This window comes from Cupressus sempervirens, chromosome 3 (assembly GCF_028749045.1).
Source record: "Cupressus sempervirens isolate cs-2001-9-10 chromosome 3, ASM2874904v1, whole genome shotgun sequence".
Classification (NCBI taxonomy): Eukaryota; Viridiplantae; Streptophyta; class Pinopsida; order Cupressales; family Cupressaceae; genus Cupressus; species Cupressus sempervirens.
In genome coordinates this window covers 515,427,704-515,443,395 of record NC_143120.1, presented here as the reverse complement: position 1 = coordinate 515,443,395, position 15,692 = coordinate 515,427,704, and the positions used below count along the sequence as shown (strand labels likewise).

Below are 15,692 nucleotides of genomic sequence, written 5' to 3'. Positions count from 1 at the left end.
CCTATGACCAGGTTTCACTGCTAGGAACTATAACTGGATCCAAAATCCTATAGTTTGGATCATCCTCTTCATGACAATCAAAAGGAGTGCCCTCATTTATCTCAAAAAGAGGATTATCGGAAATCCAATCAGCATCCACTTCAAACATGGGGTTGTCTATAAGTTGAATGTGATTTGAAAATTTGATACTTGGTCTTTTAGGATAGTTGTCCAAGTCATAAGTTTGTTAAATGATATCAAGTTCCTCAATTACTTCTTGGAAAAACTCTTGCCTCTCTTTACCCTCATGCTCCCAAAAATGATTTGTGATCCTAACTTGATCTTCTACTTCCTGAAGAGAAACCTAAGTATCATCCAATGCCTCATGAACATACTTAAGCTCCCTGTTGAGCTCCTTAATCTCATTCCTTTCTTTATTCAACTGATCAACATATATTCCAGCAACTTTAAGAATATAATCCCTGTCAGAAAGCAAACACAAATAATCTGATTTTATAGTTTCAAGAGCTGTTTTGACTACCTACAAATCAGCAACAAGCCAATCTCCTTCCACTTCCCTTTGAGCCTTCCTATAGAGATCTTCAACCATCTTGTAAGTGCTGTTAAAACGTACCAAAGATGCCACAACCATGTCTTCACTAACCTTTAGCTGGTTCTTTAAGGTATGTTTTTCATCGTTGTCATGTTGAAACAGTTCATCGTCTTGCAATGTCATCTTGGGTTGTTCATGGAAGTCAATATCATGCATATAAGAAACATTTGGTTCATCATACAAGGACTCCAACATGCTGTTACCTTGAGTACAACCAGCCTCATCAACATGTTTGTCAAAGCTAACCTCTAAATCACCCACGTAGAAACTTGTATGTTCCTTATCCACAACTGAAATCATCTTATCAACATTTTTCCCTACATTGGTCTGAATTTCTTTTGCCTCCTCTTCGTTATTGTGGTTCCTACAAACAGGATCGAGTGTGCTAGTTCCCTCACATGTCAAGCAAACCTATTCCTACCTCATAGGGATTCTTTTAACTTGTAAATCCTTCATGTTCTTTACTATCAGCTGCAAAACTTTCTTCATCATTGTAGGTTGTTGTCGGGGAGGTTATTCACATGATCTCATTGAGACAAGAAACAACCACACAGTTAACCCATTTATCTGAATGCTCCATGAACTTGGGTTGGACCAAGGTCACCATTGAAGGTTGTAAAGCCCAATTTAAGAGTCTACAATCTGCCTACTCTACATTGGTCAAATGAGTTTCTATCTCTTCCAATTTGGATAGAATATCATTTGAAGATTCCATTTGTTCTAATTGCCACCCAAGTACGTGTAGCCTACCTAATTGTTTTTCCTTGTGCAAGTTTCTTAGTCGTTCACTATTAAAAGTGTCATTAAAATCTTTTGAAAACACCTTGTGTTTCAGATTTTCCATTGGCTTAATTTGCTTCCTTCAAACTGAATTTGGATGCACTGAAGATTACACCTACTTCCACCAACAAGTTCTGCACTGTTCTATTATGCCTGCTTAAACTCAAAGAATTTGTAAAATAGTTTACATACAATCTGATATGATCTCTGCGCCAAGCTAATTGCTTTGCCCAATTTTCACCTTTGTAGAACTTCTCAAAGAGTTAATATTCAGTCAACCCCAAACTCTTACCATCCAACAATTTGTACTAGAATTTTGCTAATCCTAGCATGTACAGGCTTAGTCGGTATCATCATGGAATTTCGCATAGATTAGTACTCTGATACTAATATATAACTTCCCCTTTCCATCTTGTCAGAATGCAACCTCAGAATCTAAATTGTGCTTTCATTGAGTATGTGAGACTCGACAATTATAACTCCCTCCTGCAACTGCATTGAGACTACCAGACACTTTACCGTCTCTACCCCACGTTGTTGGAACTACTATTTTGTGAGATGTCTCTTCAAAACTCTATTCCCAAACTCCTAACAATCGCCTGCTATTTAATCAATCAATATAGTTTTGTTACTCCAGTTCCACTAATTGCTTAGTCTACAACTGTTGTTATTTGGTATCAATATTAACATTCACTGCTTATATAGTCCCAAGACCATCTAAAGATGATGTCGATATTGCCAACTAGAAGGGGCTGCATCCCACTGGTCTGTACAACACCACGGTAACTACAAAGCTCGGCAAATCCCTTCTCAGAACTTTGATTACAACCTTCGTTCTCTTCTTTTTGGCTTACACTTCATAGATTATTTTCCATCAATAATCCTCTTTATGTTTCCTTCTTATTTTAAATTACCCCATGCCATATTACTGCAAGAAATGGATACTCTGAGAAATTCGAATGATGTAACCTATTCTACAGATAACACAGGATGTTGCCAACTAAGCTACCACTACACATCAAGAAACTTCTGCAGTACGAGTTTGCCGAAATGATTAAAGTTGTTGGTAACCTTCAAAAGTGCAGAGAGACGATGATATCGCAGAGATTCCCAAAATCAAAGTAACTGATGCCTCAAAAGGCAGGCACAAACAAGTTCCATGAAGCAACGTAGATACCAAAAGCATCTGTAACTAACGCTCCAGCCATTGCAAGTATCACTGGCTAGGTGTGATAAATGTTTCGCCTCCTATATTCAATTGCATTAGAAGATACCTATCTTCAATCCCACCGGAGACTTATAGCCTCGACAACAAATATGATACTGCCTAAATGAAGATGCTGGAGTCAAAATGATCTCTGCACAATATTAGTCAACTTAATGCGCGCAATATGCTTGAACAGCTACTCCCACAGGCAAAATGACACACTCACAAATGACCCCCTCAAACGCGAATCTGTTATGTCATAAATTTTGAGACATGTGATGGCTTATTAATTTTCCCGTTGCCAAAATAGCCAATGACAATTTTTTTTTTTTTTTAAACTGCACTGCGAACGTTATAATTAGTAAGGCTACCTGACGGTTTTGTTTTATGTGATTATGTAACATTAGTCTCATAACCACGACATCTCCAACTACATCTAAGCTGGACCACTACATCTAAATTTAAGAAAGGAAACTGACGTTACCATGATAAGAAGGTGTTGCCAAGAAATTTTGGCAACTTATTCTCGCCCAGCCATTCCTAAAATTACCTGTCTGTTGAGACTCCAGAATGAATTCCCTCAAGTCAAAGTAATATGTGAAGGCAGGAGTTTGGAATTTCAATCTTTGACTGGGTCTTAACTCCCCACAAATTGACAAGGAGGCGTTATTCTCACCGAGAATGGTAGCAACGTTCTCTGGCAAAGCTCACGAAGGAATGTCTACTCAAAGTGCTTAAACAATCCTGAATGTTCGTTGTTGGAGCTGAAAACAAGGATTCACCACTCTGATAAGGTCTATACAGTTCACGATAGCTCCTCTGTCCATTTTACCCATGCCAACGGAAGAAGTTAGTTTACTAAAAAACTGCACAACTTACATGATAACCTTTAACGTAATGGTGCCTTAAGTCGCCACAAAACTATTTGACGCCCATAGGGGTGATACATTAATCATGTCTGGAAATACACTTGGTTCCAACCTATAGCTTCCGCAATGTCTCCTTTATCCTCGTAGGCTCTCTTTATTATTACCGCCAATGAGCCGTCATAAATTAGGAAATGAATAATTTGAATGACTGGTACAAAAATTTCTTCCTATGTGGTTAATAATGTTCCATTTAATCTCTATGCGTGCACTGAATCAACGAAAGGACACTATCAAAATATTTTCATTTGATAATTGCTATGCCGCCAATAATACCCTTCAGATTTGGAACAAATCACTGCTTACACTATTGCCTCTAGCCAATTTATTACTATTCAATCCCGAATAATTGGAATTAGGTTTGTATAATCCTTCCCATATAGTTTGTGGCTCAAGTCCTTTCTTGTCTAAAGATTTACAGTCCCACCAATTTCACAAAATTAAATATTGCTTTCTATATTCCCCACTCATATTTTTGAACCCACGTTCACTCCAGATACTCATCGCAGGCATTAATGTATTCCTTCCATAAACAATGAATATCACCAAAATAGTTGTCGTTGCATCTATTTAGACTTCAACCAACCTCCTGTAAGCAAAGATTATCCACTCTACCTTCTTGTGCCCCCGATACTGAATAAAATAACCTCTATTTCTTACCAATATTCTGAGTGCAAACACATTGATAATTCTAATAACGAACTTTATACATTCATCTTTGGTAACACTCTCACAGGCTGGCAGGAAAACCAATTCTGATACCACTGAATTATCCCAAATGGATATTGACCTAATTTCTTCCTCAGGATAATATTCAGATCATAAACATATGAAGTTACATTATAAAAACCCAGTAATATAAACCATAGGAAATATCCCAAATAGATATTTAACCCGTTCTCTCTCAAAATAATATTCAGGATTCAAGCATATGAAAATGCATTACAAACCAACAGTATAAAAACAGTAAACTCTCGTAAAATTCCTCAAAACATGTTATTGCATTATATAACAGCAATACAATAACCAGCATTCAAAATCCAATCTTAAACACAGTTTTATAGTCAAACTGGAATGCTAAGAGAAGAACTTGTAAGCACAGGCGAGATACCTGATGTGATGTCTCCACGAACAATGGGTTTGCATCCACTATCTACCGGCACGAAGGGCTATGTCCTCACACTGGCGGAAAGCTAAACATTTCTGAATAACTCCCGCAAGAGAGAAATTGAAATCTGAATCATAAATCAAGCATACCAAATGAAAAAGTCTCTCTCCTTTTTATCCCCAAAGCTATGACTCTTCGACTCCCTTCCTGTCTTTTCGTCTTATCTCTCCTTGTCACTTTTGGCCCACTTTATAATATTAAATTGACCTTTTATAATTTGAATCCACGCTCTCAAAGTCGATTTTAATATTATATGAAGATGTCCTTAAATATTCTAATGTCCCAAAAGGGGACAGTACACAATCCAACCCACAAAAAATGAAATTAAAGTGAAGAAATTCCTACTATCAAAAATACACAAGAAACACTAGCAAGTGCAATTTCTACTTTAAAATCCCTTTCATTAGGATATGAAGATGTGCATAAGATATCTTGTCTAAGGCCAAATTTGTTAAGAAATGTTGTTTATAAATCCACCTTAAAACACTTTGTTGAGACTAGAACTAAAATCAAAGTACAATCCTAATAAAACAATGAACAAAGTTGTTGCAAGTCTTCCCTAAAGCTGAAATAGACTATATAAGAATCCATGAGGATCTAAATTGTATTCATTTTGGAGCAATCCTTGTGTATATAGGATCTTGTGTCTAGCATATTATCTTCATCTAATATGTTCTACCAAAAGACAAAGGATGCAAGGATTTCTAGATTGTTGAGGATTGTTTTCATCAAACTATAGGTTACAAATGTTTGGTGCATTTAAACATGCAACTTTCCAAACGCAAGTTCTTTACAATATGACAAACACAAATCATACCAAAATGTTAAACAATTTACCTCATGCTAAATGGGGGCATACAACTTCAAAATGTATGTTAATATTATTGAAATTCCATATATCTGGAAGGTTGATTGGATTAGAAAAGGAGTCACTAAAATGGCTTCTAAAGCCAAACCGATAGACAAAATATAAGGGTCCAATATCCATGTACTTCCTAAAAACATGTCTCGCAACTATTCCAATCTATCTTCTCTTTGCTTTTAGACTGCTAGATCTTCCTTAAGAGGGCTTGAATCTAGATATAATTTTGAATCTATAAGAACGGCCTGGCTCTTTGTGGAATTGGAAGCACCTAATAATCAAGGACCTAAACCAAACTAAAAAAGAAAAGTCATATTAATACTTTATGCTCAAAGATTAAATCAAGATGTACAACTTCGAAGCACGGTTGAAGATGTTAAACTAATTAGCAAATTTATCTACAACCACTTGGGCCCTTTCATGGATGAAAGGACAAATAAATAAGAAGAACCTTGTACAACTAGGAGTGACACAATTTGTTAGCCACTTCCTCACTTTACAAAGCATTATTGCCCAGTTCCTTATGTCAAGCAAATGTCTATGCTTGATGCTTGGTTGGATGTAATGTTCCCTTTTTGAGATTGCATTAATCTTTGCCCTAGAATTAAAAATTCCACTAAAATAAGAATTGTAATATGGTTAGAGATATATCTTTACCACTTAAAATGCCTTTTCACAAAGTAAGCCCTGGTTTAGGTCCGGCAATCACCACATAAGGAACCAGTATATGCAAAATTATTGGTGTTATATAATTTGTCTTATGGATTCTCACAATAATTCTTCAACATGGACTATCCTTCACAGATAGTGCCTTCGTATGATGTAACTCATGCCCATTACATTGCAAGCCTTCTTATCTTACCTTTGTATGATGTAGCTCATGCCCATTACACGATGGGATTCTTGTCTCTACATGATGTAGCATGACCCATTCCACCACAAGACTTATCCCATGCCTTTGTATGATGTAGCATGGCCCATTCCACCCTAGGCATTACCTATCTTCCAAGGTATTAATACATTGTTGCCTTTGAGAATAGTACATTGTTCCCCAATTAATTTCCTCTTTTTATTTCTTCTTGAAATGGGACCTTCCTCATAATGTCTTTTGAATTTAGAGAGTCACGCCCTTTCTTTTATAAATGCTCTTACAAAAAGGGTTTCACCCTTTGATTGTAAAAACATACATGTGCTTGACAGTTGCTGCCCTTTTCACTTCCTACTTCTTACTTCTCAAATCTCTCTTTACTATTTATCAGATTTGCACACATCCCATTTAATATTTGCACATCTTCTCTCCTTCTAGATCTTTATATCTTATATTTTCCTTCTCCATTCTTATTTCAGATCCCTCTTCATACTTTTGCTCTAAATCTACGCTAGATCTCTTCTACTCCTTTCTCCTACCTTCCATTTGATCCTTCTTCCACTTTATATCTTCCCATTTGAGGGAGAGGCCACACGTTTTCATCATGTTGGTCTTTTGGCAAGAGTCACAACCCTTCATAATTACAATCCTTTTGAAAATTCACAACCTTTCATGATCACAACCCTCTAAAAGAGTTGCAACCCTTCATCATTGTTGTCTTTTAAAAGAGACTCCTTTATTTTCTTCATATTCCTTTCTTCATCCATTAATCCTTCTTTAACTCTTTGCTCCCCTCTTCTTCCTTTTTCTATATTTCCTTTCAAACGAACTCTCCTCCCTTTAATATCTTATTTCAAGTGAGTCACACCTCTTCATTACATATCTTTTGACAAAAATTTAGTTAATTTATATCTTATTAGATTATTTCTTTATATTTAAATTTTATTAATATTATTTATTATTTATTATTAATTTCTCATTTCATATAGGGAATGTCATAGGAGCCTCCACTTTCCAGAAACATTCAGGGGAATAAGATAGCAAGAACAATATTTGATGACAAATTAATAGAAAATGAAGAGGAGTTAATCACGGTAAGTAACAAATACAAACAAACTTTATACAAAATGACATATTTGTTGTTTTTTATAGGAATTAATTTTGTAATAATTTTAAAAACAAAACATTATTTTAGGTGGTAGAACCTTTGGTTAAGGTTCTTTGTATGGTGGATGGAGAAGGCATGCCAATGGGTTTTCTTTATGATGTCTTGGATAGGGCCAACAAGGCCACATTGCATTATTATAGCAGAAACAAGGAAAAATAATAAGATCATTTGTTGCATCATTGATCGTATGCAAACGAACCAACTCCAGCAGCCAGTACATGCCTTTGTCTACTACTTAAACCGAATATTTTACTTCCCTTATAAATTTAAAGCTGATGTGGAGGTCATGGCAAGTGTTATGACATGCATCAACAAGATGGTGCCAGATTGTGAGTTGAGAAACAAAGTACTTATGAAAGTGAAATTTGCTATATCTTATTATGCATTTGGCAGTGTTGGCTCTCTAGAAACATCCATTACACATACATAATAATTCACCTTTCTATATTTCACCCATATAAACATGCATCAAGAAGATGGTGCCAAATTGTGAGTAGAGAAACAAAGTACTTATGAAAGTGAAATTTGCTAATATCTTATTATGAATTTGGCAGTGTTGACTCTCTAGAAACATCCATTACACATACATAATAATTCACTTTCTATATTTCACCCATATAATCAAAGCCCACAAGGTTGCATAGGGAAGATTCTTTTCTTCAACTCAAACAATTGATGGGAGATAAAAACAACACCCAAGTAGAAGAATTTGTTCAATACTACAAGAAAAATTAGAAACATGATTGTTACATTTTTTACTTAATTCATATATTTTTAAATGTTATTTGTAGATTTATGATGAGAAAATTATAGTGTTTGCACACCCAGTTTTCAAAAGCCTATATTTGTCCCAGTTGTGTAGTGCTTCTAAGTGTGAAGGTAATTGGAGCTTAGTCAAGAGCATTCATACAAAGAAGATAAACAAGTTGACCCAGCAGCACATCAATGACTTGTATTTGTTTGGTACAATCTCCTCCTTTAAACTAGAAAGGTGGAGGGTAGTTCACAACAAATCCATCAACTTGGTTGATATTGATCCTCATGGTGTGGACTGCAGATGACCAAAATGATAATGATGTCTCCTTAAAGATGAAGATCGTGCAAAATTGGAGAGAGGAGCAACAAAAGTCATAGAATTAGATGCAATAGAGGAAAACAAAGACACTTCTAAAAAAGAATTTGTAAATATTCTGATATTGTAGAAACTTCTAGTTTGAGACATGAAAAATTAGGTTACATTACGAGGGGAAAGAAGATGTCACTAGTGCATGGGAACACATCCCCTGCACTTTTAAGCCTTGTTCCCATCCAGGGAACAATTCAAGTACAAGAGATGCCATGGGGATGTTTCCCAAGTGTCCTCAAAAAGCATCTTTTTTGGCAATATTTTAGAGACTCCCAGGGAACAACCTATTGTCCCCTAATTTCCAACGAACTTTTGCAACAAACAGTGACCAGCATTAGAAGTGAAAGAGATGAGTGGTTCTTTCATTTCTCTTTCATTTTTTCCAACGTTTTCTAATTTTTAATGATGAAATGTATGATTTTGTGTTTATTTTTCTATTTGCAATAACCAAAACAAAACAAAATGAGCAGCAACAGTGAAAGTAATGAACATGTTGGAAGGGAAGAACAAAGTCAAAGCCAATCGGTTGAAGGGGGACAACCTAAAAAATTACATTTGAAAAGACATTCTAAAGCTTTAAAAAATATGCAAAAGGCCGCTTGACTCCTAAAAAACCTCTTATTCAATTGGCAACATGGCTATACAAAGACAAAAGGGAACAAGAGTCTATTCTCATCTATTGATTCTTACCAGCCATGGGATCAAGGTTTGTGAGGAAATAAAAGACAATATGAAAGTAGAATCTTATAAATTGCGCATGGATGAAAGGGACACTCTAAAGGGCAGTCAATGCAATTACAATGAAGATCCGCACAATCATGTATAACCCTCTATTTTTGGTAGTCCTACTGCTAGTACTAGTAGTGATACTCATTTTCCCAACAGAGAGAAGAGCAAGTCTAATGGTCCTTCTAGTGAACAGCCAAATAAAGTTGCTAGTTTGTTCTATGTGCATGCATGAGATGTGGTAGAGTCCTCTGTAGCCAAATTTTTCTTTGCCCATACTATGTGTAGCACGTTCTCCCTACTTCAAACAAATGTTTGGAAACATGGCAGTCGTTACCTTATTTGCCCTCTTGAGAAAATAAACTAAGCACTACACTCCTTGATAAAAATATTCTAAGGTGAGTATGGCAACAGAGGATATGAGACACTGTTGGACTAGGACAGGCTACTCTGTTATCATGGATGGGTGGACCAATATTAGACATCAGCCACCTATCAATATCATAATCACATATTCCATTGGCTCATATTTCCTAAGAGCCATTGATTGTTTAGGTTAACGCAAGGATGCAGAATTTCAGTTTCATATTTAGAGAGATACCATAGAGGAGGTCAGGGCAGCCAACATTGTGCAGGTGGTCACTGATTCAACACATGTTTGCAAATTAGTTGGCTTTATGGTCCAGGTGTTTTGGACCCCTTCCTGTGTTCATGCATTCAACAATGCATAAAAAGACATAGGGAAGACAGATTGGGTGCAGCAGGTGGTTGTAGAGGCTACAAACATTCAGGCGTTTATTTGTAACCACCGCACCTCACTCTGTTTTAGACATTCTCAATGAAGGAATTCCATAAGACTAGAGAGACAAGTTATGCCGGCTATTTTACTTTGTTAGAGAGGATGCTTGAGGTGCGCAAGGCTCTAAAATTGACAATGGTTAATTCAAAGTGGAATGGATAGTCTATGGCAAGCACTACAGAAGGGAGAACATCAAACAAAAAAATATTGATGATAATTGGTGGTCCAATGTGAGGTAGAAGAATTTATTAATATTTAATGTCTTGTTGCTTGCTATTTTTTTTTTTGAATAATTCTAATTTTAAATTTCTAAGTTTTAACTTGCCTTTTTTCAAATTTTTGCTTGCTGATATATTTGCTCCTTCATTTCACCAGCTGTGGAGTTCATTTGATATACTGATACAGGCTCTCTAAGTCTAGGCGATATTTATGAGACATTTGATAGTGTGCTTGGAAAAAACGAAGCAAACAAATTCTAATCGTGATCCTAATTTGGGATTATATGAGGAAGAAATCAAGCCCACTGTTATACAATGATGTAACACCGTGAACACAATCCCGCTTCATATGGCAACCTTTGCTCAACACCAAGACCTGGAAGGATACCTCCTTTAATGAAACAGAGATGAAAGAAGGGCTTGTGAAGGCCCTAGGAAAAAAGTATTCAGTTGAAGAGGGAAGCCTACTGCATACACAATGGCTGGTTTTTATAACTTTTGTCGTCCATCATTTCGCAAACCAGAGACTAGAGTAGATAAAGCTACATTTATCCTATTGTATGGTGGACATGACATGGGAATGCTGCACCAAAGTTGATGAAGCTTGATGTTTGCTTCCTTTCACAAATAATACATTAACATAATTCATTAATTTGATTAGCATTGAACATTCACATAATCTGATAATTATAAAAATTCAATGACCTGATTAGTAATTTTATTTTCACCTCCTTTCACAACTTGTTAGTTCCTCTATTGCAAGAGGAACTGACCATGTACAGCTTTATTCACTCTGTCAAGAGGAATAAGCTGACCTCTAGACATGCAGAGAAATTAGTTATCGAAACGTGCATGATGCTTTACAACTCCTAGACAACCACACTTAAGAGGATAAATAAATCCCAACCTTACAATGGGATGTTCATCCAAGAGACAACATCCAAATTGATGAGGTGGTGACAAGTGAGGGATTGGTTTGACTTCCATTGGACAAGCCAGCCTCCCCTGCTCAAAGTTGGAGTGGCCCAAACTCAAAATTTTGATGCTATGTTGGCAGATGCTGATTAGAGGAAGCCATCATACTTTCTATTACTACATTTTGGACATTTGTGACTTTGTCATTTTGAAGTTTATTGAACAAAAATGTAACATTTGGGCATTTTCGTGTATTCTGTATAAATTATATCATATACACATTGATTGTTTGACGTGAATTATGACGAAATTAGATATTACTCTCATCACTCATGTGAACTTTATTTGTAGTGTTTTACTACCTACTTTTAAATTGTTGATACAATAATGTATATGTCAATATAATTACATTTGCAACTTTATCAGTATTGTCATGGAATGTTTTTTTATTACACATATAGTCATCCCCTTTGCCATCCCTTTTTGTCCCTTGCTGTTCCCAAAAATGCTTAAGAAGATCTACTTAAATTTTAGGACACTAAATTAAGTAACTGAATCAAGTCACTTTATTAGAATTGAGGAAATTCGAATCTTGTTCCTAAAACTCATCCCTATCCCCAGAACCTAACGAAATGTAGGAAAATATAGATTGTGTTTGGTTGTTTTTCTCATTTTGACATACTTGCATATGTAAAAATTTACAACTTTTGATGTTATTATACATTCGAAAGTTTGAAACTACTAAGTATGAAATTTCAAATATTAAAAGTTTGAAGATCATATGACGTGTAGTGTTTGAGTTACAACAAATTTGATGGTTGAATCTATGTCAAGTTTTTTGTTGACTCCAAATCAAAAATTTGGGCTCCTAAATTAAGTCAAGTCCACAAACTTGGGCCTTAATAAATAACATCATAAACAATCTTAGCACTATTACAATTGAATTAGTCCATTGGGATGTGTACCCCTTGAGAAAAGTGTCAACTTTGGAGAGAAGATTTCTAGGAATGGATATGTTTGAGGGACACTAGGACATACTTTGGAACGTACACAAGAACCCTCCAAAGCTCCACCACACCCCTTGAATGTCCTAGAAACCCCACATCTAAGATTTTAAAATAATTTGAAAAAATCAATTAAAAATAGTTTTAAAAACTTTTTTTTTTGAAATGTGTGCCACAAACCCTAATCCTAATAGTCTAGTAGGCCCCACCACACCTTAAACACAAAATATTTAAAAGCTATAAAAAATGCATAGTCCTTGGTGTCATTAGACCTTTAGCTTCATCTAAAAAGTGAAAATTTGGCTAGAAATATCAAAAAGTTAAAACTTGGTGTTGGGGAAAATATCGTAATAAACTTGGAACATGGCATGTGCCATGATGAAAGGCCTTAAATTGGACTTTGTGGCAATGGTTCCACCTCTCAACTTCACCCTATACCATAAGAAGAAATGCATCAAGGGCACTACCCCTCAACCCCATTGAGAGAGATCCCCTCCAGCGACAATTCCCTTATTGTCCGCAAAGAAATGTCCTTGAGGATCACCAAATTCATCCCCAGCTAGACTTCATGGAACATAGTAAATAAACTTCATATGTTTTGTTTCAATCTTTTATGTTGACTTGCTATTGCAGATTTGCAAAAGAATTATTTACAAGTATTGAGCTAGACATTATCCGCTTAAGGATATATATATATGGCTGGATCCTATTAGACTACATTCACTCCAAAAGCACAAAAGAAATGATTTAATATTTGTTTATCGTAGTCTTTAACACAATTGGAAGCAAGCAAGAACACTAATTCTATTGGGCAGCCAAGGCCGTACACTATCATAATGAGTTAAAGGGACAGCGGGTATAGAATTTTGAGGTAGAGACTTGAGATGTCTTAAGTATACATGGACAACTCGAAAGCAAATTGGTAATGCCCCTAAATGCAAGAGCACATTGTTCCCAATCAGGAGCATACAAGTTCTACTTCAGGCTTAATTTATAGCATTCTCACTATGATGCATGGATAAGAGTTTTGCATTTACGGATGAATGTGTTATTTGTTTACACCCTTTTTTGACAGTTGCAATAATTAGATATATATATTTAGAATTTCAGAGTATTCGCATTTTACATAATTTTCTGTATTTTAGTTCAATAAATCTGATTCCTCGTACTCATCAGTTTAATACGACTTTCCCAGGCCAGATTCATGTGACTTTAACTGTATAACTAAACAGGTCTAGTTTTTCAAACTTTGAAGGAATTTACATCTAATTAGATGTTTCTGGATAAACTTTGACCCTGCTTAACTAGCCTACTTCCAGAGAAGTTGTGCGATACACTTTCATTTGTACAAGTAGAAAATTGCCAACACAAGCAGCTGAAAATACTAAAGTTACTTAAAAATAGTTGTAAGAAAATTGTGCTTTGTAGCTATAAGCCTATCACCAACTTTTATGTTCGCCTGTTTTTTCGTTTTTTTCTAAAGTGGTGAGGTGGAGGGTAAGTTACTCTTCCAAAGTTTGAACTTTTCAACAAAGAATGATGAGATGAATCGCGAAAGTCAGATCATTTAACCAATTGCCAGTTACAACGATTGAAAGCCTTCCAAACGAAGGAGATGTAAAAGTTTCACTGGTAGAGCTCTAAACAGTTACCAACTGTTTTCCAACTCTTCTGAACCCATTCATTATGTTTACAGGAACTAGAAATAAAGCCAATGGGACAGACAGCTCAAGTGAGTATAGCAGGAACAACTAATAGAAGCCACTCTCCAATGGGGAAAAAAATTACAGTTTGAGTTCTCCATTAGAAAACTTACACAAGCGAGGAGGAGGAGAAAAGCGCTAACCTGACATGTGAAGGTGCAGTTAACATCCTTATCCCCACAGGGATTCCTACCCCTCTCATCTGCTACACTAAATCTAAAAAACGCGTTCCTCACATTAGTGGGATTGTGCGGAGTCTGGGTAAAGTTGATTACTAGAGCTCCTTGGCACACCCCCACTGCAGCTACCCACAGTGCTAATGTTACTAAGCTATACCACTTCCTTATCTCGACCGAAACCATCATAACTGTGTGAAGCTCTTAACTACATTTCATATTTTGCACCTTCAACTCTCAGCCCTGCTTCATAAGGCATTACATAGAGACAAACTAGGTATGTAGTGACTATTCAGCCATCACTGTCTGCTTAGTGCTCACATCCCTATGCCCTACAAATGCTCCTTACTGGGTGACACCTAAGGAACCTAAGTGGACGAAGTACCTCTTCCTTCGACATGAATGAAGAAAGAAATTAATAGATAACAAATCACGTGAATCAAGCGTTGGCAGCATTAACTGTAGTCTGTTTCAGTGCTTCTCTTCTCCTTTCTCTGGGGTTTGCCCAATTGGCATTATTATTGCAAAAGAGGCAAAAAGTTAAGCAGAAGTAAGGAAAGGACAATATAGCATATTCACGGGTTACCGTATACTGTGAGTGGGAGCCTCTAATTTTTCCTCGACTTGCGTCAAAACAGCAATTTGGAGATGCGTGCTCGTTAATCCGATGCGAATCTCCCGGCTGTGAACATTTTAGCTGACAAAAATCTTCCCGCCATCTTGAATGAGCATAAAAGGTTTTATTAGTCTCTATCCAGGCCTCTGGGAGACTCGTCAGCCCGTTATTATGACCGTAAAACCTCCGTCCCCACATTCACAGTCTGACAATTTTTCCCCATTTCCATTCAAGGCCACTTCCCTTTTGGTAGATTTTCGTCTTATTCAGGGTAGAGAATTTAATAATTGCAGAAAAGAACCTGATAATTGAGGTCCTTCTTAGTAATGGTAGAACATGTAGTAGTATTTCATTTGTGATGATTAATATTTCGTTGTTAAGGATGATCGATGGATCTTTGAGTTTCTCCTTGCGTTCAGTTGTTCTTAATAAACCTATGGAGATTTGAACACTTTAAGGTTTGAATATGAGGTTCTTAATAAATATGTTGTAATTAAATTTGTTTCTAAAGTGAAAGGTTTCAATATGATAAGATATGAAATTCTTAATCAATTAAGTCTTATTTTAGGAGTGTAATAAAATTAAGTCTTACTTGTTGAACACAAGGCTCCCACATAAATAAAAGATGAGATCTTGGTAGCTAAAACATCTATATCAAGATTCCTTCCTTAAAAAGATCTTGTAAAGACTCTTTAAGTATTTATTAAAATATAATCTATAAATATATAAGAGCAACATTGAAGAGATATTAATTATTATTTTATGATTATATTAGTAATACATTGAATATGTACTATTATTTGTTGTGATTGTCATAATGACATAAATTCATCTAATT

At 35.8% G+C, this 15,692-nt stretch overlaps 1 protein-coding gene across 2 annotated transcripts in view; it reads right to left on the bottom strand.

The window, feature by feature from the left end:
* LOC149567436 (uncharacterized) overlaps positions 1-15,183 on the bottom strand; it is a 132,240-nt gene extending 117,057 nt beyond the window's left edge. The window contains exon 1 of one of the 2 annotated variants that reach the window (XM_089820625.1): positions 14,825-15,183. In XM_089820625.1, coding sequence (XP_089676751.1) covers positions 14,825-15,052 — 228 coding nt within the window. In that variant the 5' untranslated portion in view covers positions 15,053-15,183. Of the gene's footprint in view, positions 1-14,205; positions 14,576-14,824 lie in introns of those variants that run through there. The other variant, XM_089820626.1, reaches the window with a different exon arrangement.
* Positions 15,184-15,692: the final 509 nt, after the last annotated feature.